Below are 25,884 nucleotides of genomic sequence, written 5' to 3'. Positions count from 1 at the left end.
GATTCATGGCGTTAGACCGTTCTGGCATACGACGCTAAAAGAATGTGTGTCTGAACAGTTGGGGATTAGCGTACAACGCCTGTAACGTATTAGTGGAAAATGGTTTATAGTACCGTTTTAGCGTACAACGCTACTGTAATTCAACGTTCTATCCAATCAGAAGGTTTCCTGTTATGACGCAAAACAAGGTTTGACCTAGGCTGACATTCTGTATCATCAATGTGTGAGATGGATTTCAACAACAAAAAAGGCCAGAATAAATAAGGCCTAACAAGACTACAAATAAAACTGTTTAAAAAAAACTAGGCTACAAACTACATACATGTATCAACTGTAACATTATTTTTTTAACAAATGAAATAAATAAATGCACCTTGTATTTAAACATAAACGATCCCGTCCCCTTTTATGCCTAGCTAAAGCCATTTACGCATTCATTCAAGCTAAAAACTAGCATGAGACATCAAGTCACTCATTCATAATACTGTATATACTAGACTGGACAAGTTTAATGCTGAAAACCCCCTAACTCCTAACAAATTCAGTAAACAAGGAGAGCTGTCTCTATTTTTACTAGCAAGTTAGGGTTATTTTCAACCGACTAATCACAATCAATTTTTTCCTCCATGTGGTTAACACAACCTCCTATAATACAATCTCCATCAGGAGGAGCCTGGGGGAAATGTTTTTACTACAAAATAGAAACATAAATTTGGCTGTACTATATTTTTTTTAAATAAATGCTGAGGTATGTTTTATTTACGGCAAATTTTGTCATTTTGTCCTAATTTTGTAGGGCTGAGAATGAGATCTAGGCCTATATACAGTGTAAATAATAATGAAAACATGTGGGTAAGAGCACATAAATATACAATTAGAAACAACCTGAATGAAGCACTTCCTCATTTTTTTCTCTGCGAATTGTAATGTGGCCTTGCTAGTAACGTTGTACGCTAAAACGGTCGAACTCCATGGGTCTGAACATAGCCTAAAACAGCAAATTGAGATAAATAATCTTCCATCGTTTGTTCAGTGCAAATAATAAACTCTCAGATAATAAAAATAATGTATTTTTTTTTTATTTATTATTTATTTATTTAGTCACACTCTTGTGAACACAATTCTGGCTTATGAGTGAATATATAAAATAACAATTAAAAATAGACACAAATAAAATAACTACTTTAAACACACTTACTACACCAAACCGAGTAGAAGAAAATCATCGCGACACATTCTCGGCCATTTTGGTACACATTTTCAGTGTTATGACGTCATATATCCAATAGTACTCATGTCATAAAAATGACGGAATAGGGTAGCAGTCGACATAATCTAAAAAAAATCCCTAATGAACTATACAATTTTTATTTTACATTTTCCACCCAAACTTTAATCGAAATATAAATATTCAAAAATTGTTACCTTCTTTCTCTCTCGACTCATTTTAATGTATAAATGTAAAATAATCCTTTTTATTTACAAATACTCTTCAATGACAAGAAAATCTCGAAATGGATAACACATTTAAATAGTAAACAAATGTTAAAGTTAAAAAAAAATCTTAATCCAACAAGATTAGTATGTTATCCATATACAGATTAATAGCTGATCCTTAAACACAGTACAGTCTCTTAACCGACAACATCAATGTATATTATGCAGTTACACTGTGTCTGCATTAAACGGCCAACTTCAATTTAGTCTCCAGGGAAATCATCACCTGCGAATCAATCTATTATATTGACATTGCAGCATAAACATAAGAAAATCCAAATATATTTACCTCTTGATATAATGGTTCAATCCAATCAAATAGTAAATGCTAGATTTAAACACATTTATCTTTTAATACGGCTGAGTGAGGAAAAGCAGAAACATCTTTAAAAACAGTTCTTAAATTATTTTAAGTTTTTAATTAAAATGGTAAAATAGTTATTAATACTTGACCGTTTATAACATGTCTAATTTAAATGTTAAATGCTGTTAACATTTTCAGTTAAACTTTATTCCAAATTAAAACCTGAACCAAAATTAGAAAATTATCTTGTGTAAGTGTTAAATGGGGAGACTCTTTTAAACGCTTTCTGCTTTGGTTTGTTTCAAAGGTGAATTTTCAACAAATAATAAATTATTGCAATATATAGTGCCTATAATCTATGTAGAAGTATTGGAAGAATGATATTTGGGCGTAAACTAAATTACTCTTGGGACATTATGCATCAGATGAACTACTGAGACGGTATTTAACAAGCTAGTTCATACTGTATTTCATGCCTGACCCTAGTCAAAACTGAGCTGCAATTATTTTTCCGATTATATCCCACATGCAGTGGTTTTAATTTGGGTGGGATTTCATATTGGTCCAACACAATAATTCATTGAGCACTCTAACTATAGGTTGTGGCCAGGGGTCACCAAAGGCCTGGCTGGGGTGCATGAATTTTTGGTCGGTAACAGGTATATACCGAACATGCCTATTGATTTTCAGGAAAATTGATATATTGATGACTTCACAAAAGCATATTATATTAAAATCTCAAGTTTCCTGTATATATGAGCTAAAATATTAAATAACATAATAACAAAATAATATTTTGCTCAGTTCCTTAGCACTTAATTCATTATACTATTTATGTGCTTTGTTACTTCGTTACTTGGCAAAATAGATTTTTGCTAAGTATAATACTTGCTTTGTTTGTTGACAGTGGTGGATCTAGGGGGTGGGTTGCCAAAAAACACTAAGTATTGGATAGGCCCCTGATGGTGGGATCTGTGGCGAAGCCCCTAGATGGTCGGAAATGGCACTCTCACACATAAAATCCATGATAAATGGCACCTCCCCACAGCCTATAGTTGGCCCGGAAATGACACTTCCATGTATCGCAGCAATCAGCAAACGATCATATTGATGACATCATGTGACTAATTAGTGGTCACATTTAAAATAAAAAAGGGGACATAAATCATACAAATGACCTCATATTGCTCACACATTGTTAATTATTGTTTTCCGTAATTGTGGTATAGTGGTAATATTTGAATTTGTTTTATTTGTGTTTATTTTTAATCATTTACATTTTTTTTTCAATGGTTTTTGGTATTTTGAAATTTTTTAGTGGGAGCTTTGTTATATTTTTTGCTACTTTTGTAATTAAATTGTGGTCTAGTTTAGATTTTGTTGCTTTAAGCAATGATACTTATTATTTACACATTTCGCAAATTTGAATGGCCACAGCGTTTTACTCACTGAGCTAGCCATTATTTACGAAATACATTATGCTCAGGATTAAAACTTCAACGAGACTAAACACTGTTTTAATTTGGCGGCTCGGCATGGTATTTGTAGATTCGGCCATTGCGGTACACAACAGAGGAGGTTTTGAGTTTTTGCCTTTTTTTTGTGTTTATCCTTGAAATTCAGGAAAGTGATATAGCCTATCGTGTGTGGCCCATCAAGAATCAAATGTGACCATGTACCATTCAGTGTTTTCGGAGTAGGTAAAATTATGCATTATTAAAATTAGTAGCATTAATATATAGATACTTCTAGAGAACATGCTTATTGAATTTCAAGAAAATCGCTTCATTGATAACTTCACAAAAAAAAAAATGTATTTTTATAACATGGGCCAAAATATCAAAATAATCCAAAGGTGAAGTTTTCCTTTGATACCATATAATAAGCGTTTTCTTTTTTTTTTTAGCGTTTTTTAAAACCAGCAGACTTAGGTCGTCAACAGTTCCCACCATGGTTGATATAATTAATAGGCACCATTAGCCTTTTTTCGTTTTTCAATGGGCCTTGTTTGGTTCCTTGTTGAAATTTGGTACCCCAATATTGTAAGATATTTTAAGAAGTGCATGTTTTGATGTTTTTTATTCATGTCTGTTTTCTTAATGCATGGTATTTTTTTATAGCTATTTTATCCTATTTTTATATATTTGTAATGCAATTCATTTCAGTCCTTGACTGTCGTTTTGTAATTGGATGTATTTTTATTATACCGAATAAATAAATAAATAAATTATGCGGGACGCTGTCAAATGCCATTGAAAAATTCAGATATATTACATCAATTCCAGATTTATCCTCAAAAGCTCTAGTCCAGTCTGCTATACATTCCAACAATTGTGTGGTGCAAAATCTTCTTTTTTTGGAAACCATATTGGTGACAGGAAATTGTATCGTTTAAATCAATAAATGACAGCAAAGATTGGATCAAACGTTTAAGAATTTTCACTACCTGGCTAGTAAGTGATACAGGTCTATAGTTGTTTAAAAAGGGGTGCAATATTTGCACCTTTCCAATCTTGGGGGATATAACTCGATGATAGTGAGTGTTTGAACAGCAAATATAATGAATAATTGTAAAATTTCATTGGGTTAGTATTTATCTGTTTTACAAGTCCGTCCTCATAATCGCTTTTAGCTTTCTTGATTGTATAATTTACTTTTTCTTTAGCAATTCTGTTAAGTATTTCATGTGCATAAAGATCACTGCTGATGACAGAAGCTCTGTGTTTTCTTTTAATTCGCTTGACTGATTTGTAGTTGGCCCAATGAGGTTTGTGTCTTTGGTTAGGCTTAACAAGGTTAAAAGGAATGCATTTGTCGACGCATGCTTCATACCTGTTTACAAATATTTTCCATTTAGATTCCAATGATTTTTATGGAAAAGTTTCTCCTAGACTTGATTTCTGATGGGAAGTCTTCATAGTTTCCTTTTGAGTACAAATACACTTTCCGGAGAGTATAGTTGATACATGGGACTGGAATATTTAATGTGACAAAGCATGCTCTGTGATCACTAGTAGAAAATTTGTTATTTTCAACTATTTCACAGTTACTTGTTAAAGATAAGTCAATATGTTATCAAGGCGGGTGGGACTCCGGATTATTTGTGAAAGTAAATTGTCTTCAATACAAGTAATAAATTCTTTAGATAGCAAAGATGAAGCCTCATTTGTTTCCCAATTTATATCTCGAAAATTAAAGTCTCCAAATAAAATTGAATTTTCTTTTGTCAACAGAATTTATTGAATTTCTTTAAATAAGGTTCTTTACCACGTTCAGTTCTATACCCCTCCGACTGTCACTGATGATTTCTTGTTTGGGAATATCTCTACCCACAACATTTCAGCTTCTACATCGACTTTACTATAAATAAATAGGGTTCAAGTTAGATTTAATTAAAAGTAAAACATACTTTTCTTCGACAAAACATCCTTTGCTGTAAAAATCAAGTTTTCTGTCTTTTCTGAAACACATATATCCCTCCGGGGTAAATTCGGAGTCCTCAATAGACTTATCGAGCCAAGTTTCAGAAATGGTGCACACATCAATTTTTCTGTCAAATAAAAGTTCATTCAACCTTGATATATTTGTTTCTGATTGAGTGAGCATTAAAGTGAACTAAATTTTCTTTTTTTCTTTTTTTGAAAACAGAACATCTTCTTTGATTTGAGGAATCTACTGCGTGTAGACAGGTCCTATTCGGTTGGTGGAACAAGCTTTCCTTTTCAAATTTTCCACCTTGGGTCCACTTCCCTTTTCAATTGTAACACATCCCTCAGCTCGATGTCCTCCTTTCTCTCGAGTACCGTGTGATCAGGGACAGACAATAATGCCGATTTTCATGTCGTTGAATGAGGTGTCTTTTGCTTTTCGTATGTTTGGTGCTTTTTTAGGACATCCCACTTTTTTTGACAGAGAGTATAACTTGTTCTCCTTCTATCATCATCTCTCTCTTTTTTTCCAATCTAGAAAAGAACGTCGGCTCGTCTTTGAAATTAATGGCATCGAAAACTAATAGGTCCTTATCCTCTTCATCAAACTCTTCGTCAACCCTCTAATTATGATGTTCTTTATTCTACGTTTTTTTTCTTCTGGCTCTTTTCTGACAAGATGGATTTTTTTTTCTAAGTTGATTATATCTGTAGCGATACCTTGTATGTTAAGTTCCAAGTTGGTGAATTTTTTATGTAGCTCTTCATGTTGGGCTTTATCAACTTTAGTTTTCAAAGTTTTCTAAATGACCTGTTATTGTTTTGTACAATTCACAGCGTTCTTCAATTTCAAAGTCTGATTTGATGGCGGTAAGAGCAGGCTTTTCACACTCTATATACAAAACCAGTGAATATCTGGCTTAGCGAAAATGTGGAAGTCGGCTGAATTTATTTTCAGGCATTTAGCGCAATAGGGTTCGGGCATCTTTCACATTTCAAAATCCCCGAATTTTCATCCTTAAATAGTAATTTGAAGTGGCAAGAACATCCTTGGTAGAATTCTTGCTAGGCCTACCCTTCGTTGGTTTGCCACCTCCTGGCTTAGGGGCCAATCATAATATAGTACAGTACCTGTCATTAGTTTCCATTTGAGTTAGTAGTTAGAATTAGTAGTTAGATCTTATTAGGGGGAAAAAATAATTGTTTTTTGTCAACCGCCACCTTTAAAGCTATGGGGAGATGAATAAACATTTTTAAAATGGCCAAAATCATTCTTTAGCGATATTGTTATCATTCATAACCTAATAAGGACCTATAGCGAGGCTAGACAGGGTTGATTGCATGGCATCACAAGTTGGCACATATGCATATGGTACAAGTTTTAACACATGACTGAAAAAAATGTAGGCTTACATTTTTATTGTAAATTTAAAAGTTACAGTATGTAAGTATCTAGCCACAAATAAATTTAGCCATTGAAACAGATTTTAATAGGACATTAGGCTGAAGACATGTCCAAATATATGATATAGATATGAAATGAAAATAGGTTGTGATGATATGTAGACTTAACTAGATAACATTATTGAATAATGCAATATTTGTTATGAATAATGATTGAAGTGAGAAATTGGTATTTATTATTATTAAAATAATTTAGTTCATAAAATTTAACAACGAATTGTTTGCATTAATAATAAAATGAAGCTACGAATTTGTTCCCAACAAAAAGAAAGTATGGAAAACTGATCTGCAACTGGTAGTATTACAAGGTCCACACATATGAACAGTACCACATCAAGCACAATAAATAAAGCCTGTCTGGGACTTTGGCCCCTCCATCAGGCAAATCCTGGTGACCACCCCTGCTTAAATTGTTGTTATCAAAGATGTGCTGGTGACATTACAATTGTAAGCTTATTCTTTAAAAACACTTTTTTAACAATACAAATCTACCGTAGTAAAAATTGAGTCTGGGCAAGTAAGTATTTTAGACCAACTAGGCCATATTTTTAAATTTTTTTACAGTCCTGGGGCTTGTTTAAAATCAGATAAAGAAGGGATGACAAAGTTCTCCAATAGTGAATAAAGTCTTTAAGGCCAAGTTGATTTCACTATAATAACTGTATTTTAAAAATCCACTTTTGGAATCACTGAAAATCAATTGACAAAATATTATGAAATCAATAAATGAAAATAAAAGCTTACATTGCCTTGAAGAGTTCCAATCTTGAACTCAAGTACATACTGTTGTAGAAGAAACTGCCAAACTTTCTTGATTCGACTAGTTGGAGCACCAAGAACAATCTTATTGTACTTTAGAGTTGCTGGGTGCTCTGATGTTACCATTAAAATGTTGAATTCAGTGGCTATAAAAAATAAAATGAATGTAGTATACAATATTACAAATGTAACCGAATGTGTTCTACTAAATTTATGTTCGTAAATAACCTAAAAGAAACTCACCTCGCCTTGTGTTAAATTCCATTATGCTAACTTCAGAGAAGCAAATAGGTGGAAACATTACTTTGATCTTATTTGATGATATTACTTGCTTTGCAAATATCAACATATCCGAGAACAGAATTCCAAAAACCTAAACAATAAATTAGTATCAACTAAATTAAAAACTACAATCAAATGCATTTTTCTTTCTTACAAGCTCTTTTGATAGTTGGGGCAAGTACAGTAGCCTCGCCACCAAAAATAGATAAGGACATAATTATTAAGCAAGCTATATCCAATGGTAAACTTGTGACAAACAGTTAAAGTTCGGATATTTTTAATGGTACATTATACAGATTTTGCCTGCTTAGAGGTGATATAGCATTTGATATTCCCAGGGGAATGACTTTTTCTTGAGGGACTATATTTTCCCTAAGCTAAGGAAATATCTGTTATATTATAGCCAAATATCAGTAAACCTGGCTGGCTCGGCTAGCATGCCTAGTTAGGCGTACCCTTGGTATCATAGCTTAATATCACGAAGACATTTCACAATGTATGGTGGGAAGAATTCTCAAAACGTGTGTGCTCCCATTTACTTCTCATCATGTGTCGTATCTCTCTTTGCGATAAACCAGTAGCTTCTGTGAGTATGGACCAATCACAAACCTCTTTCGTTGGTATTTATAGAGGGTCAATTAATATAAGTCAGTCAATATAACATCCTCCAGGATCTACATTATAACTTATACGATCCTTGAAACGGTATTCATGTGATGCCATTTGATCAATCACGTTTTTATATAAAAAATTGCTAAAATATAAAATGTATCCATAAAAACTACTACTCAGATGCACTAGATGTCGTGATATTTAATACCTCCTGTACTTTGTTGACTTTCTTTCTCAGAAACAGTTTGCCAGCATGAATAAAATCTCTTTCAGCAACATCAACAATAAATGGCTATAAAAATGAAAACAAAATAGTTTCTTTAACAAATAGAAATTATAATAAAGTAATAGACAAATGTAACAAAAGAAAAATATTTGATGAAAGCATGGCATTTTTGTGTTTATTTACATCCATGTGAGTTACGGTGTTTGTGTAGTATGCTTGGTATGATTAGTATCATAATTGGTATCATAAGTATATTAAGACACATATTCCCATCAAAAATCCTTCTCATGTTATACAATACACTAATTCAATCACATCTTTTGTATTGTAATTTAATTTGGGCAGCAGATTATCCAACAAATTTAGACAAATTAAATTAAATAATTAAACGTGCCTCCCGATTTATTAGTTATCCGCTTGGTATACCAAGCGGATAACTCCTTGTTATTGTATGAGATCAATATTTTTTTTCTGTATTATTCTTCTTTCCTTCCTTCCTTTTTGTGAGTCGTGTTTCTCTAAAATGTGTAAACATAACATTTCATAACTTTGACAACATATGGGCATTTACGTGAAGTTGTGCACCTCCTATTTTTGAATGACGTCATAGTTGCGCAACGTGACTTACGCGCAATTTTATGAATTTCAATGATTGATCATAGATTAAAAACCAAAAGTCATTTAGTATTGACACTTTGACAAAATTTAAGTCATATCAGGGGCAAACTTTCTACGGATTAAAAATGGCATGTTTCACAAGAAGTTACGCGCGCACGCGCATTTAAAATTTCAAAATGCGCAAAATTAATTTCTAATCAACTTTTTACGCGTTTCTTGTCATTTTGAGCATGTCAAAAATTCCCACAGGCGCGCAATTTTTTACGCGCGCGGTGCGTACGTAGCGTTAAAAACATATTTTTTTCTCTTGAATTATATTTTTCAAGCCTTTCCTAGTAATTTTGAAAACGATTTAGACCTTTTTCAGTTTAAATAACGCCATACGAACACGTTGAATTAGACAATTTGTGCGCGTTTTTTATGAAAAAGCTTAAAAAATCGTCAAAATTATGTCTTTTTTTAAACAGTCATAGTTTCTAAAGTAAACCGTTAACCGTTTATTTTTATTACAAAATCTAGAAGTTGATGAGTTGTAGATATCGGATCATGCATCAATAAGGCTAAAAAAACATTGTGACGTCATCGTATGGCCACACGAATGTAAAATATAGGATTTTTGTCTCTTTCGTTATTGCTCATCACATTCAATGGAGCGCATCACGCTTATCTGTATTCCTTTTTCTCCTACATTTATATATTGTGTAGGTCAATCAACTTTCTTTAGCATGAGATAAAAATATTTTAATTTTTATGACGTCATGATGCCTAAAAATTTTAATTACGTGGGTCATTAATTTCATCTTTACAGTAAATTTTAATCTGTAATAGCTCGTAAGAATAAAATGTGATAATCACGATTAAAACGTTTTCTGGAAGCTATTGGATTGTAGATACGAATTCATGTAAACATTTTGCCAATCGGATGTTGTGACGTCATCATATGGCCAGTTGAATAAAAAAAGTTGTATTTTCATATTTTGCGTAATAGTTCATCACATTTAAAAGGGTGCGCATCTATATTTTACGTATTCAAATTTCTTCTACACGTTAATATGTTGTTCCTGAGATAATTTCCTTCTGAAATTGCTATCTAAGTGTTTCATTTTGATACCGTCGCCATGTTAAAAATTGGAATAAATGGCGGGTCCCGTAATTTCACCTATTCTACACTGTATGTAATATGTATACAGCTTATACTGTTTGCATGTATATACTATATGACACAAAATTGACAGAATTCAGCACTAACAGCATATCATATTCTTCAGTTCTTGTCATAATGCCATAAACTTTATCTGTGTGCAATATTCCAACGTATGACGTGCACATGGCGTTTGTCGTGGTGCGGATAACTAACTCGTCAAAGTGACGAGTTTCATGTCTAGTTACTTTTTCTCATTATTGCACACCTTCTGAACCAATATTTAAGCAACTCAATATTCTCAATATATACGATTTATATAAATTACAAACTGTATCTTTTATTTTCAAATTCCACAATAACAATTTACCAGTGACCATGTCAAAATTATTTAATAAACTGACAAAATCCCATACACATAAAGCCTTGCTAAACTGTATCCATTACAAATACCCTTGTTTAAATTTAAAACTTCAGAATTCTTCATTACTGTCGCTGGACCACGATTATGGAATGGACTTAATGACAAGCTTAAGACACCAAAATCTATTAAAAATGCTAAAAAATACTTAATTTCTTTATATAATGATTAATCTGTACTGTTTTTATTTTTTATTGATTGATTTATTGTCTCAATTACTTTATCTGTTTACTTGTTAACTATATTATTTAATTTGATCTTATACCTGACAAGAATAATTTTATTCTTCTAGAATAGATCCTCAATATGATATTGAAATAAAAATAACCATTGACGGAAAAAACACACTAACGATCATACACTATGGAAATGAATGATGAAATGAACAATATCCATGTCTTAATGCATAGAATTCTATTCATAAAAGTGTCATTATTAAAACTGTATAAATGACAACTAGAAATTTAAAACAAAATACAATAATTACCTCAACTTTCTTGTAAAATACAATATCACGTTGAATTCCTCCAAGTACTATGGTTTGCTTTGTGTTTAGTTGCCTGGAACTCTCACCACTCATTATAGAAACACATTGACAAACACATCCATCTGAATCCCCAACATCATTCACAACTGGTGATTCCTGACTGTAGTCTGCATTTGTTTTCGAAGTCTGCATCAATTTGTTCTCATTTGATAATTCATCTTCAATATATTTCTTGTCTATATTTTGTCGACTTTGAAGACCTTTCATACCTGGTTTTATATCACCTGCCACATTATGTAGCATATCAACAATACAGACTGCTTCCTTTTCTTGCAGCACTTCATGTTTAATTGACAAACTTGTATCCACAGGAGGAGTGGCACTTAAATCACAAAGTAAAGATTCATCTAAGGAAATTGAATCTTCTGAAATTACATATTTTCCATCAGAGCAAAAACCAAGTTTGTTTGATGGTGTGTTATCAATGGAATCATTTTGTGATAATGTATCTTTATGCATGGTCTCAAGTCTCATTAAATGAGGATTATTCAAATGAGGAATTTTCAAAGAATAACACATCTTCTTAGGCTGTGGAATGTTTTCCTCAGAATCAACATGTTTTCTTTTTTCTTGGGTGGAAATTTTTAGCCAAGGATCTTTTACCTGTTGTATAGAATTATTTTCCAAAGCACTAAAAATAACCTTTGCAGAATGTTGTTTATTGAGATGTTTTGGTTTTTCTGGTATTTTTGGTTTGTTCATATTCACATGTTTTACTTTCTTTGGCTTTTCTGGTATCTTAGGCTTTTCTGATATCTTAAATTTTCTTGGTGGTTTGCAAATGTTTTCTGCTTTAATTGGCTTTTCAAATACTTTTGGCTTCAATGGCGTCTTTGGTTTTGGTACTACTGGAGATTTTTTCTGAAAAAAGGGCAAGCTAAAAACTGATGCAGTATCTGCAACACCTGTAGCTTCCAACTTTTCCAGTAGCATTTCCTCATACATGCTCTCATGTTTTTCGAAAGATTCATCTGACAAAGAGGATGTGGATATAAAGGAAGAATCACATAAAATAGAATTGTCATGACCATCTATTAATTCAGGTGACATACAACTGACATAATTCAATCCGTTGGGTTCATCAGTTGGACTGGATTGCATCATGGGCAGCAGATTGGAACTGCTATTGTTAAAAAAATTGGTTTTCTCTTCAACATCTTCAAATGCAGATTTCGATGATGAAATCATTCTTACTGACTCTAAAGAACTTTGAAATGGCTGAACTGATGTGGACGGCAAATTTGGGATTGCATTCTTGTTTATTGGTAAACATGGGGGATTTACTGATGGACACACTTTATCAAGAGTTAAGGATGGAACAAATTGACATTGCTTTTTAGAATTTGGATGGAGTTTTTTAATGTACAGCGAGGACGGATGCTTAAAAAGAGACTGCTTTTCAATTTCACCAATATGGACATTAGTCTTGTTAAGGTCTTGAACATTTCTTGTATCAGGCAGCGATTCCTTGGGAGTGTGCAAATGAGTTGGAGCCATTGTCAACCTTCTCACCGAGAGAGCTGGTGTTACAGATAATGTCTGTGTAGACAAGGTCATAAGGTTTTCTTTAATGTTAGCATAAGGCTGTACAAGTAGACAAAGTTTCCCAGGTGCTTGCCTATTAGAAGAAACAAAACACTATAACTTAAATTATAAATTATATATTGAAAAATAGACATTTATGTAATTTGAAGATATCTAAAATACATTATCTTTATAGTGTTTGTTTTACCCTCCAATCCCTGTAGCAGAACATCATGAAGCTGCCTATGGGTTATATTTGACCATCATTAAATTCCAAATAACTTTCTCAAAATAAAACTCATCAATCATGTTGGTTGGGTTCCATATTTTTGGCTTGATTTAGTGTCAAAATTGTCCCACAGAGTATAATATAACGTTTCTTAACAAATTTATTGTCATGTAACAAGTTTTCTTTCTTTATTTTTACTTAAATAATTTTCAAAGAATTTTGCTACATAAAATAACAAAATTAAACTTAAATTAAATTTGTCAATGTTTTAAATTGATGCCTTTTAAAACCTCAAGAGAAGAGATACAAATTAAAACATACGCAATGAGATCAACAATTGTCTTGCCACTACTTCCTACAACATTGAAGCCATTCAGTTCCAAAAAAAGATCATTACATTCAAGACCAACCTTCTCAGCCGGACCACCTAAAACACATCAAAGTGATAAAACATTGCATAGTATTGGAAAACAATAGACTATTAGGATAAAATGAATGGGATATCGAAAATAATTGGCAGTAGTGGCAAGGGTCAGAGACTAATCGAACCAAGTCATTGTCAACTAATATAAAAAAAGCAATGCTTGGAATGATTGTGTTTACTGTAAATGATTTCTCTTTTTTTTCTTTTTTGAAAGAGAAATCAGAAATCAATCCTGGTGGTCAAGTATAGAGATAATCAAAACCTTTTTGCAAAACTAGGCAATGACCAAAATCTGCACAGAATAGTGTCTGGAAGATGTAAAACATGTGCGCTCTATTCATTCATTTATTAAGCCATAAAAATACAGAAAAAAATTACAGGATAAAAAGATGAATTTCGTCATTGGCTATGGACGCCAAAAGTAAACTCAATTACTATAGCCCGCAGGCCTGACAGTAAACAAAAGTCTGAGTTAATCATCTCTTTTAGAATCATTTTATTGATAGCAATGCCCTTTTGGTGCACAGGCTAGTGTTTGGATAGTCCAGAAAATCATGGATAAATGTTCCAGATTTATCTATTCACTGGGTTGCTATGTACATATTCTGGATTTACTAGATTAACTACAGTCGACTCCGCCTAAGTCGAAAAATAGCGAAAGTCGAATTTTTATGAAAGTCCCAATTCTTTCCTATAGGTTACTGTGTAATTTTTATTTGTAAGTCAAATTTTTCTAAGTCGAAATTCGTCTAAGTCGACGTCTTTCTGCGGTCCGAATACACACATTCTTTAGTGATTTATATTGTATAAGTCGAAGTCACAAATCACGCGGCAACAACGCGCTAAAAAAGCTGGTGAAACGTATGTAACAGTAATTCGATAAACAAACGACAGAGGTGATAATGTGGGACCATATCGGTTCTCTCAAGCAGGTTGTGTAGCATAGGCGGCGTCCTATAACTCGCGCTAGTATAATATCTGTGAGTTGTTTTAGCGTTGAGAACTTGAGCGGCGTTTTGTGGATACCCATTTTGTGCTAGACATATGGCAATAAACAATGGATACCGATTTCGAATAAGAACCGAAATTTATTTATTATACGTTTTCTTATTGTTACGGCTAAACCATAAAGAAAATACAGTTTGTCATTGTCGATAAAGGAGGCTTAGCATTTATTAGGCCTAGCTAGCTAAGCAAACTCAATTCAAGAAGGCTCATCGTGTGGTGGGCCGCAATCGCGACAGGGTCTACTAGGCCTAGCCGTAGCACGGCCTAGCATTTTTTTTACAAATCCGTAAGTCGAAGTTCGCATAATTCAAATTTTTATACCAGTCCGATTAGATTCAAAGCGCCTTCGAAAAACCAATACAATGGAAACTAATCCGTAAACTACAAAATCTAGACAAAAACCACATTATTTGCATTTTTACCAATTAAGGTACACAGACTGGCTAGTACATAACTAGGTATTCTCAGTTATCTGATTACCTAGACAAAAAAAAACAAAAAATATATTACAAGCAGATCAAATCAGATTGTTTACTTCCTTAAAATGAATATTTTTAAAAGTTTTACTTTAACCATTTATCTTATTTAAGGTCAGAGTAACTTTTGATTGAGTCTGATTTAATTAATTGCAGTATTATAATTATATCAACAACAAAAAATTATATGAAATAACATAACTTTTAAAGATGTATTGTCCCTTGAAACACAAAAAAATGAAGGTCAAAATATTCTAAATTTAAATTGGCCATATCAAAGTAATATTAAAGTTATTCACTTTAAGTCGAAAATTCGAGCCAAAAGCAACAAGTTAACGTAATTAACAGGTAAATTAGTTTGATTACATTTTGTCTGGCAAATCGTCGCGAGCGAAAGTAAACAAAGATTTAAAACCACGAGCACGCATTATGCATATGCTAATTAGGATTGTTTACAACTCTTCACGGTTGAGAAGGTATTTTCACACAGATCGTGAGGAAGTTTTATGATTATGCATACAGAGTAGCCAAACAAGCTTGTTTCATTATGGGGTATGTTTTGATCGAAAACTTTGACTGGAAGTCAGAGTTATTTTTTTAACAAAAAAAACGTCTGTATTTCAGTTAAATGATTTTTTTTTCGACAAATTTTTGGTGATAGTTAATAACTATTATGATACTTCAAAATGACCCACCTTTTTTTGAAATCTGTTATTTTTTATTTTTTGGAATTAGTCAAAGGGACAATACATCTTTAACTGATCAAATAATTTGATTACTTGTAAAACCATCGATCTCATAGCATTTATTTGGTAACTACCAAATACTACAGTGTTCTCCCCAGGCCTTTGAAGCGTCACGGTACCGTGACGCTTGGGTTCTTTACCATGACGCTTTACGGTCGGCCGTGACGCTTAAAACCTTATTCGTGAAGCTTAAAAATATCAACCACAACCAATCTAAAAATAGATTAATAACAGGCAGGTACTTTCTAGAGCTGAGGCGCGGCGGCATGCATAAAGAGCCTAATGCATACGAGACACGTGACATGACCACAAGCCAAGAAACAAAAGACTGCGTAACAAAGTGTTATAACAACTGAGACGAGCTTTCACCGGCCGCCGCCGAGAGATGTAAATAGTGTTTTGTTATTGCCATGTCTCTCTTTCGATCTCTAGTATTGGCTGTTGTCTGAATCGTCTAAAATGCGGTAACTTGTATATTGTAAATGAAGTTTTCAGTTAAAACAATGATTGATTGTATTGTTTTTATTTTTTCTTGTTATGTGTATTAAAAAATAAATATCAATGATATTTTCAATATCACACTGAATTAATTGACTCTCTATGGATCGGTGGGATTTACTCTTTCGTCGGTAACGTACAGGCCTCGAATTTTACCGCGGCCAGTGCCGTCGGTGCCCTCCCAGTTGGCCTCAATGCCCTCGAAAATGAACAGCACCCACGGCCACTACTGGTCTGCCCTTTTTTTGCGTTGGCCGTGAGTGCCCTTCCCGAGATAGAAAATAATGTAAAGAAGATTTGTTTACACGACTCGGACGATACACAGTAGACAAAACATCGAACATATTTGTGTAAACCAAAACAATATCGTCCCGGCCGCCGTGTGCGTGGTAAATCATGGTATAGATAGTACATTAAAATACAGGGGTGTACACTTTTAATAATAAAGCTAAAAAACGTTCCTTGATCGGAGGTCACTGAAAGTATTAAAGTCGCACCACCCCCGCCTCAATAATCGAGCTAGCCGCCTTCGTTGAAAAAAAATTACACGCACTCCTAGCTTATCCTCTCCTCCCACCACCGCCGATCCGATCAAACACACGCAATTCAATACATTGGGAAAACAATTCCATTTGACGCACACGCACCATCTGATAATAAATTTCACACGACGTGTCGTGTACGACGAAGGATCGTATCGTTGGAAAAACAATTCCTTTTGACGTACACGCACCCTCTGATAAGAAAATACCATGTTCGTTCCTGCATGGTGTAGTCCATTAGGGGTGTCCACTTTTAGTACCAAAGTTAAACCCACACCTCAACCCGACGATCGTTGGAAGTATATTATATTTATATTTTATCGCACCCACCTCAATAATCCAGCCGACAGATCATCGAAAAATCTTGTTTAACAACGTCGTTGAACTACAGTTGTCCTACTGATGAGTAGGCATATTTTTTTTTCATTGGGGACTCCTCCTTGACGTTCGTAATGAACGTAAAAAATGTTTCTTATCGCGTAGGCCTATGTTTACCGGCGGAAAAGTAGATTACGATCGTGCTGTTTGCTAGCGCGCTATGAAGTGTCCTTTCCGACCAACTACTACAGAGTTGTCCTACTGATGAGTAGGCATATTTTTTTTCCATTGAGGACTTCCTCTTGACGTTCGTGACGAACGCAAAAAAAATTTTCGTATTACGTATCGCGTATGTTTACCGGCGGAAAAGGTAGGCTACGATCGTGCTGTTTGCTAGCGAGCTATGAAGTGTCCTTTCCGGCCAACTACAGTTATTGGCCGGAAAACTAGTTTTATTTCATCAGGGACTTCTTCCTGACGTTTTCTCATCGCGTATGTTTACTGGCAGAAAAAGTAGGCTACGATCATTTTACTGTTTGCTAGCGCGCTATGAAGTTTCGTTTCCGGCCAATTAGAGTTGTCCTACTGATGAGTAGGCATATTTTTTTTTCATTGGGGACTTCCCCTTGACGTTCGTAATGAACGCTAAAAATGTTTCTTATCGCATATGTTTACCGGCGGAAAAAGTAGGCTATGATCGTTTTGCTGTTTGCTAGCGCGCTATAAGTGTTGTTTCCGGACAAACTAGAGGTGTCACTCAACATGAATGTTACGTGCGAGAGTACCATTTCCGCCCATCTAGGGTGTCAATTACCAAAAATCGCTTCGCCACAGCTCTCACCATTTTTTTTTTTTTAATTGAATAGATATCTATAATCATTAAAGTGTAATAAAAGACCACAGTATGCTTTAATAAATTGGTTATAATACATATATTTAAAACATTGTTGTAATTGGTAAATTTTGAACTTGGACCCCTTATATCTTGAAAAAGCTTTGTATCCTGATCGATTACTTTCCAGATTAATAATCTTAAAAAATTTGATGGATATTTGTTCCCAGTCGGGTGGTGATACCCCACCTCCTGCCACCAGACTATTATATAAACATATTTATTTCAAGTCATTGGGTAAGTTCATGCATATTTCAACGTGTATGGTGTCCATTAACACTGATAACTGACCTCTAGTTAAATCGTGTTAAGTACATATTATGTAATATTTTATGGTTTTTATATTAATATATAAAAATGTTCATTTGTAGACTGGGTCTAAAGAACGACCAGTCTTTTGAATGCTTGAGCAATAGGCTTCTTGTCAAAATAGGCTTTTCTTCAAGATTTTTCAAACAAAAGGGGCTTCATTTTGAAATGAATGCTGTAAATTTTCTTTTCTACTACTAATATACGACTATTATTTTCAAACATAAAACTAATTTTTTTTAACCACCATAGAGGCAGGTTTCTTTTCAAGGTTTTATAGGATTGATTTATGTTGTCTTCCTTCACCACAATTACTATTACAATATGCATCTAATTATAATCATATTACTCATTTCTACATATTTTTTATTGACATTTTTAGCCGTCTAGATGAGTTTTTGGAATGGCTAGTATTGATGGCTTAGTGTATAGCATATATTAATATTATATAAAATATGATTATCTTTCAGAACCAATTAAGAATGAATATGAAAATGAAAGTGAAATATTGCTTTGTTTTGATTAGAATAATCAAAAGTGAATTCCAATACTTACCAGGCACTATAGTATTGACACGAACAGGAAGAGAATCCAACAAAGTGAACCCATATCTGCCATCCTCGCCGCGTTCAACGGTCAACTGTAATTTAAAAGATCAATTTCACAAACATTGAAAAGACTGGAGTTAACTCTCATTCTTAAAGTAACAATAGAGATACTGCCAGAACACAATGTTTGCTGAAGTTTGATTTTGATATTAACCTCATTGTCATGGTACAGTGAAAGGGCAAGTTCTGACAGAGGTCAAATTGATATACAGCTTCGTCTCATTCTCCCGAATTTCAAATTTACTAAATGTTCAGTGCTTTAGAATTTATTGCAGATTCTATAAAAATGTGTATGTTAATGAAATAATGACTGGGAGAATGGATGGTAGGCTTTGAGAAATTAATAAAACTAATAATAGAACATTTTTTTAATTGTTAATTAAAACATTAATTAGTTAAATAAGACAAGTTATAGTAAACAATAACTAACAAATTTGGGCTTCACTTTGGATGAACTGAAAAGATGAGACCTGTTGCTCTGCATAGCTACTGGATGGTGCTTTATTCGTCCAAGATCTTGATCAAGAAGACGATACCAACCACCAACCTCCTGTAAAAATAACTACATTTTAGTTTAAATTGATTAAATTTAAAGATGTATTGTCCTCCAAAACTTGAAGATAAATAATATCAAATTTTGAAGAGACCATTTTGTAGTTATAAAAAAAGTCAGCTCAAAAATTAGGCCGGTAGAGCTAACTCATACATATGCATGATATGTTAATGAGCATCCACACGGATGAGATCTGATCTAGCAACAAACATGGATGATGCATGTCGTACAGCACCAATGATATTTTATATAGCCGAAGGCTAGATGTCAAACAACAATGTTATCGCAGTTCAAAAAGTGATTCTCCATGGAGAGGGAACCAACAAGATGGCGGCTGCAATTGACCCAATCAGATATGCCCTACGCAGTACGCACTACTACGCCTGTGTTGAGCCTATATGCGTGAGAACGATACGCAACGCAACGTGTTAAGCGTATAAACGAGAACACATTCTATATGATCCTCGTATACAAAAAATTATTCATTCCATTGCGATTAACAATATATTTAATTTTATAAAAACTTCACTGTGCTTTGACAAGAATATGTGTTGTAATTTATGTGGTCTTAATGTATTATATTAGATTATTATTTTTTATATTAAATAATGTTTTTAAACACATTTTTAACTGTATAAAGACGAAAACAATTGTCGCAATAGGTCCATATGATATCTATTTTTACATAAAATGTAGTGTGTGACCTTAAATTAGGTCCAAAAAACGTAGGTCTAGTGTCTTTAAGCGTTTAAAAAATTGCCATGAGTGCGCAGATTTTTGCACGCGCATTAAACGTCAATACATGCTCTTTTTGCCTGATTTCTGTTTTACAACCTTTCTTTAGTAATTTCATCATATTTTATTCACTTTTCAACTCGAAATTGCATTATACGAGCACGTAAAAAATGACAGGCTACGGACATGTAAGTTAACAAAATGGTGAAAATATGCTTAATTAATATAGGTCGTCAGGATGCTCGGGAACCCCTATTTTGCATTTCATTTTCTTAAAAGTTAAAGTGTATGTATTATATGTATGATTTATTATGAAAATAAGAGAAAAAAAGTTGATTAAGTCATCATTAATTGCATATTAAATTTTTTTTAATTAATTTTGACAAACTGACATTATCTTTGAGTGAAATAACAAACTTAACATTAACCTTCTTTAAAATGTTCGTATATTCAAGTTAAAAGTAAATATTTTGACATTTTTTTAAATTGTTAAAGATGTCATCATACTAAAAAATTATGATTCATTGCAGTATGTAATAATCTATTTGCACCAAAGTGGTTACTGCATAGTAAATTTCTTCAACCTTTAGTCAGTTATGTATGGCTCGGTGGTCTGTGCTCCTTGGGAAACGAAACAAGATTTTTTTTATTATCCATATTGTTTGTTCAATTTTATTTCTCAGTGTATAAATTATACACATGATTTATAATGAAATCTAGAGAAAAAATAACTTATGTCTTTATTATACGTAACAAATGTGGTTTATGAAATTATATGTGTTCTAATTTCATTGAAAATACATTTTGAAAATTTTAAGCATTCATATGCATGCGTTATATGTGCTACACATGTATTGCCATTATGATAAAATATTACCTGAAATTTATGAGTACCAAGTTTGAATTAATTATAATAGACTACACAATGGTACGCGAGCGAAGCGAGCGTACCATCTAGGTCGTGCCCACTGAATGGTTCTCAAAAACGTAGTAATTTCAGCGTTAAATAACTGGCGATTTCAAATACGTACCGCAGGACAATAATACATGTCGTTTACAGGAACAAATAAATAGACACTGTGATTTATGTACTCAACTAAAATTAGCACACTGGGAATAACTTCCGAAAGAGAAACTTGTCACAAGATGTCACAAATTTAAACAAATTTAATTTGTGTTTTGTATGTAACATTAGGGTTGAGGGATATAGGGAAGAGAATGGGTGCAATTTTTAAATACATTTTTTATCCATTAATTGTTTTCATGTTTTAATAATATACCATTAAACACAATAAAACATTGCGATTTAATACTTTATTGAAACTGTCACCGTCATAGTCGATTGAAATAGTACATTACAGTACATGTAACGTTACACCATTATGACGTTTATATTTTTTTTGTAATTACAATATTAATTTGAGATAATAACATTGAGAAGCAACTGTCAGTAATAAAGTTTATTTGTATATGTGTTTATATAATGTAAAACAATTTTTGAAAAACACCTCTATTCGGGCAAATCGTAAATTTGCTTTAATCGTCAATAAATAATTATCTAAACTCAACTTAATTAGTAGGCCTAATGGTTTTCAATTGTTTCTTAAAGCCAATTCATACTTAAGTTAGTTCCTACCCTCCAAAGTTGTTCTGTGTTTAGGGCATGTGATCCTTCATACTGTAGGCCTATCCTCTACAGGCTTTACAACGCTACTCATGCCATTGAGGGGAGGGGTGGTGGTTGAACTGCAATAATAATGTTGATTGTACATATATAGACGGCGACTGAAAAAGTTAACTCATTATCTGTTTTTAAAAAATACCTATATCCATCCTCTGCAGCACAGATTGAAAAAAATGGATCGAATTTCTGTTGTGAGTGTACTTTAACTTTGCCTTTGTGTTATTACGACGCATGAGGGAATAGACGCTTGTGGAAGAGAGATTGGAATGTTCCATTTATCGCAAATCAATACATTTGTATAAACGTATATTAAATCAATCAACATAGTATTTTTTAAAGAAAATCAACATTATGAGGCTGTACTCGAGCTGTTCTACCGGTTTTTAGCTATTAAAAACAATTATCGGAGATAGGGAAATGTGAAGCATCCTCGTATTATTGTGTGCGGGTATATTTCAAGATGGACATCCATTAAATAGTGTATACCACGATCGAAAAACACCATCGTTGAACCTAAATTTGTTTTAATCGTCAATAACTAATTATCCAACTAAATTGAATGAGTAAACAGGGTTACATCAGGTGGGTAAAATCAGTACCGAAAGTACGAACCAAATCTATATACCATCGAGTAAACATTCTAGAATTAACGCGCAATCTACCAAATTTTGCCCTTACGTAAATTTGTATAGATGCCTATGAAGGTATGATTATGTTAAATCGCGCATAGACAGCGTTATATGCGCTACACATGTATTTGCACTACACACATATTTTGCGCTACACGTTATATGCGCTACACACATATTGCCATTATGATGAAATATGACCTGAATTTTATGAGTACCAAGTTTGGATTAATTATAATACATGCTTATGAAGATATGATTACAAACATGATTTTGTTTAAATCGCGCATAGACAGCATAATTTTTGATTGCGCACCACAAGAAGATAATCACATCGATTCCTGGCCATGAGGAATATACTCTGAAAAATTGAAATTGATCTCAAGATAATTGATGGACAAAATAATGCTAAGGAAAGAATAAATATATAAGATTCTGACAAAATCAATAAGGTTATATGCATAATAATGAAAAAAAAAGGAATTATCTGTGGCTAAAAAAATTACCTAAGAAATGTCAAACTCTTTTATTTCAATTTGAACTATTTTTTAGCGATGAATCGACTGAGAAGGAATTTCTTCAGGCACAGGCTGAGTAGGACGTAGCATTTTCAAATAGCTGCAATTTGTTTCTTTAATGTTTTAATTACATCTGAACAAAACAATGTATATGATATTCGGTGATCGTAAATATTATAATGTACAAAAAAAGATTATAACTATTTTATTCATATTTTCATATTCATACACTGTATAGGCCAAGACAGTATTGGGCTAGCTAATAGGCCTGAGTGTAAACAACTTGATAACAACATTGGAAATTCACATGCCCTTTATTTTAGTGATTTAGGCTTTACAGTATTTTCATCCCTATTTTTAGCTTTGTTTAAAAAATATTTGCAATAAGTATTTAGAAATTCATTACATACTTTCTGTTTGAAAAGCAGACTTTTTGTACCAAACGACATACAGCCCAAAAATTCATTCCTGCAAAAAGTAGAACACAAAATACATTTTAAAACATTTGCATGTATTTTTTCATTTCATATCTTTCTTTATTCTGGAAAACTCATTCAATACATAAGTACTGGTCTCCTATGAGGTCCAGATTTGTGACTTAACTACAAAATTAAAGCATAATATATACATATGTCAAAAAAAAACTAAAATTGCTCTTAAATACTTCTAAATTCATTAATTGGTAATTCTGGCGTAAATCAATCATTATTGGGAGGTTATTCCATAGTTTCGACGATCGGTAGAGGAAGGTCCTTTTACCTAGTAAATTGTCCATGTTGGAGTAACTAGGGTATTTGATCATTGACTATGTGTGTTTTTATGATGAGTGGTGTGCATAAATTGAAACTGGGTTGATAGATATGAAGGAGCAATATCTTTTCAACATTTAAAAACTAGCATCAACAATTAAATTGCTCATGCCATTTGTCTGTAAGTTTCTTCCTTTTAAGTGATAACATTAATTCATTTACCGGAGTGGTAATGTCAGCAAATAGAAGTAACCTAGCAAGTCAATTTAGAATTACTTAAAGTGAGTTAATATCATTACAATTACACCAAACAGAACTACAATAGTCAAAACAAGGAATTACGATTTTTGATATACAGATAACGAAAATCAAATCAAATCTACCACATACAGAATGAAATATGTAACTACCTTGTTCCAAATCTATTAAAGACTGATATGATAATTCTTCCATTTCTTGGAGTTTCTTTAAGTGCACTAAAAAATGATTAAAAATCACAATATATTAAATTGCCCTTTATAATAAATGAATATTGATGACTTTTTTGCACAACATTTTGAAGTCATGGAAAACTATTTGGGCTTTGAAAGTGACCACTTTGTGGTTAATGAGTTTGTGCAAAAGTGTCATATATTTGTAAGATCTTCATTTAATTTAAAGTTCAATAGTATTTGTTGAAGCTGATGAGTAGTGAATGGCTTAGTTTCGCTGTTGAAAAAACTTCTTTCTATACAGTGTTCTTCCTATTCCATGTTTAGAGAAAAATGGCAGGCCATGGGCTACACTTAATGATTGACTAATGTTCGTAGATGAAGTGGTTGTGCGTCACCACCATCAACCTCAAGAATCGAGGAACATATTTTGCTTTTTCCACAAAAAAAAATGTACTTACAAAGTAAACTGCTCATTGAACCTTGGATTTCTATTGTTTTCTATAGTCTTTGTTCTTTTCCAGATACATCCATTTTCTTGATCATAATTTCTTAATAGTACCTTAAAACAGTATTAATTTAAATGTTTTTATTTATAGACAATTTATTACTAGGAATAAAAACTGTTTGTTTGGCCTACATGTGATATAATTGGTACTGAAAACATTTGAGAATACTAATATATTGTACATTAATTCATAAGTCACAACATTACATGGTAGAGACTTTAAAACTATAAATACTTTTCCCCACTTTCCCCTTAAAAAATGTAGGAATTCATACATTACACATATTCTTGTACTCATTTCACATGTAAACTATTTGTTATAATGTTTACATCCATGCATGTGAAAATGTATCAAGAATACCAGTATTATATGACGGTGGTGATTACAATGACCTTAGAGATTAAATCATTTTTTTCCTAATAGGACATCAAACTATGACTATCTTCAGTTTTAACCACTCACATTGCTAACACAGTAATATATTTATAACAAATCTTACCCATATAACAATAATGAAAACTATAAAAAATCCATACTCAGCAAAAAATTGTAAACACATGATTCAATGATGTACTTACTTTTACATATGGATTGCAGACTCGTTTTTCTGAAAACATTAGTTTCCTAGCAGCTATAACTAAAACAGAAAGTAATGACATCATAAAGAGTACAAAATTATATCGCAATACATTACAGTGTTCTAATTCTGAAAGAATCATTATGTATTTTACTACAGGGCTTGATCTATCTTTTTTCAAGTCACTATTACTGTTACTTACTGTTGCTGTTGCTAGCCTAAAAATAGTAGCCCATTTATTTCAGCTCATATATCGCACCGCAATACCAGGGCCACCATAAAGGATAATTTGGGACAATTTGCAAGTGTAATAATTTACATTTTTATTCAAATCTTGATTTCGCAAAATAAAAATTAATTTTTAAACCTGTAATATTACTTTTTTTAGCTTGGTCTTATCACAATTTCTATGACAAATTCTGAAAGTATAGACAAAACCTGGAGAGCATTTTGTATTTAGTCTTGTCCAATATTTAAATTCATAATTATAAATGAAAACACTAAATATTAAAAGAGTGATTTGCTACCAAGAATACAGGTGGAAGTGATGCATTTCAAACTTTTAAACTAATGTGAATTGTGTTGCTTAACAATGTACAGTAGGCTTAAAATAGCTGGGCTTATTA

At 32.7% G+C, this 25,884-nt stretch overlaps 2 protein-coding genes across 4 annotated transcripts in view; both read right to left on the bottom strand.

Annotated features, from left to right (window-relative positions):
* The window catches only part of LOC144836923 (uncharacterized), a 287,299-nt gene that overhangs the window by 221,947 nt on the left and 39,468 nt on the right, over window positions 1-25,884 (bottom strand). The window lies entirely within an intron of this gene.
* LOC144836856 (uncharacterized) overlaps window positions 1-25,884 on the bottom strand; it is a 178,317-nt gene that overhangs the window by 149,086 nt on the left and 3,347 nt on the right. For all 3 annotated transcript variants that reach the window (XM_078691745.1, XM_078691746.1, XM_078691748.1), the window contains exons 3-13: window positions 25,260-25,318; window positions 24,634-24,734; window positions 24,152-24,217; window positions 23,403-23,460; window positions 19,304-19,423; window positions 18,821-18,905; window positions 13,374-13,479; window positions 11,240-12,917; window positions 8,555-8,638; window positions 7,696-7,825; window positions 7,438-7,598 (exon numbers count right to left, since the gene is read on the bottom strand). In XM_078691745.1, the coding sequence (XP_078547871.1) occupies window positions 7,438-7,598; window positions 7,696-7,825; window positions 8,555-8,638; window positions 11,240-12,917; window positions 13,374-13,479; window positions 18,821-18,905; window positions 19,304-19,423; window positions 23,403-23,460; window positions 24,152-24,217; window positions 24,634-24,734; window positions 25,260-25,318 (2,648 nt within the window). The remainder of the gene's footprint in view (window positions 1-7,437; window positions 7,599-7,695; window positions 7,826-8,554; window positions 8,639-11,239; window positions 12,918-13,373; window positions 13,480-18,820; window positions 18,906-19,303; window positions 19,424-23,402; window positions 23,461-24,151; window positions 24,218-24,633; window positions 24,735-25,259; window positions 25,319-25,884) is intronic.

This window comes from Antedon bifida, chromosome 3 (assembly GCF_963402885.1).
Source record: "Antedon bifida chromosome 3, ecAntBifi1.1, whole genome shotgun sequence".
Taxonomy (NCBI): domain Eukaryota; kingdom Metazoa; phylum Echinodermata; class Crinoidea; order Comatulida; family Antedonidae; genus Antedon; species Antedon bifida.
This window is presented reverse-complemented; position numbering and strand designations above follow the sequence as displayed.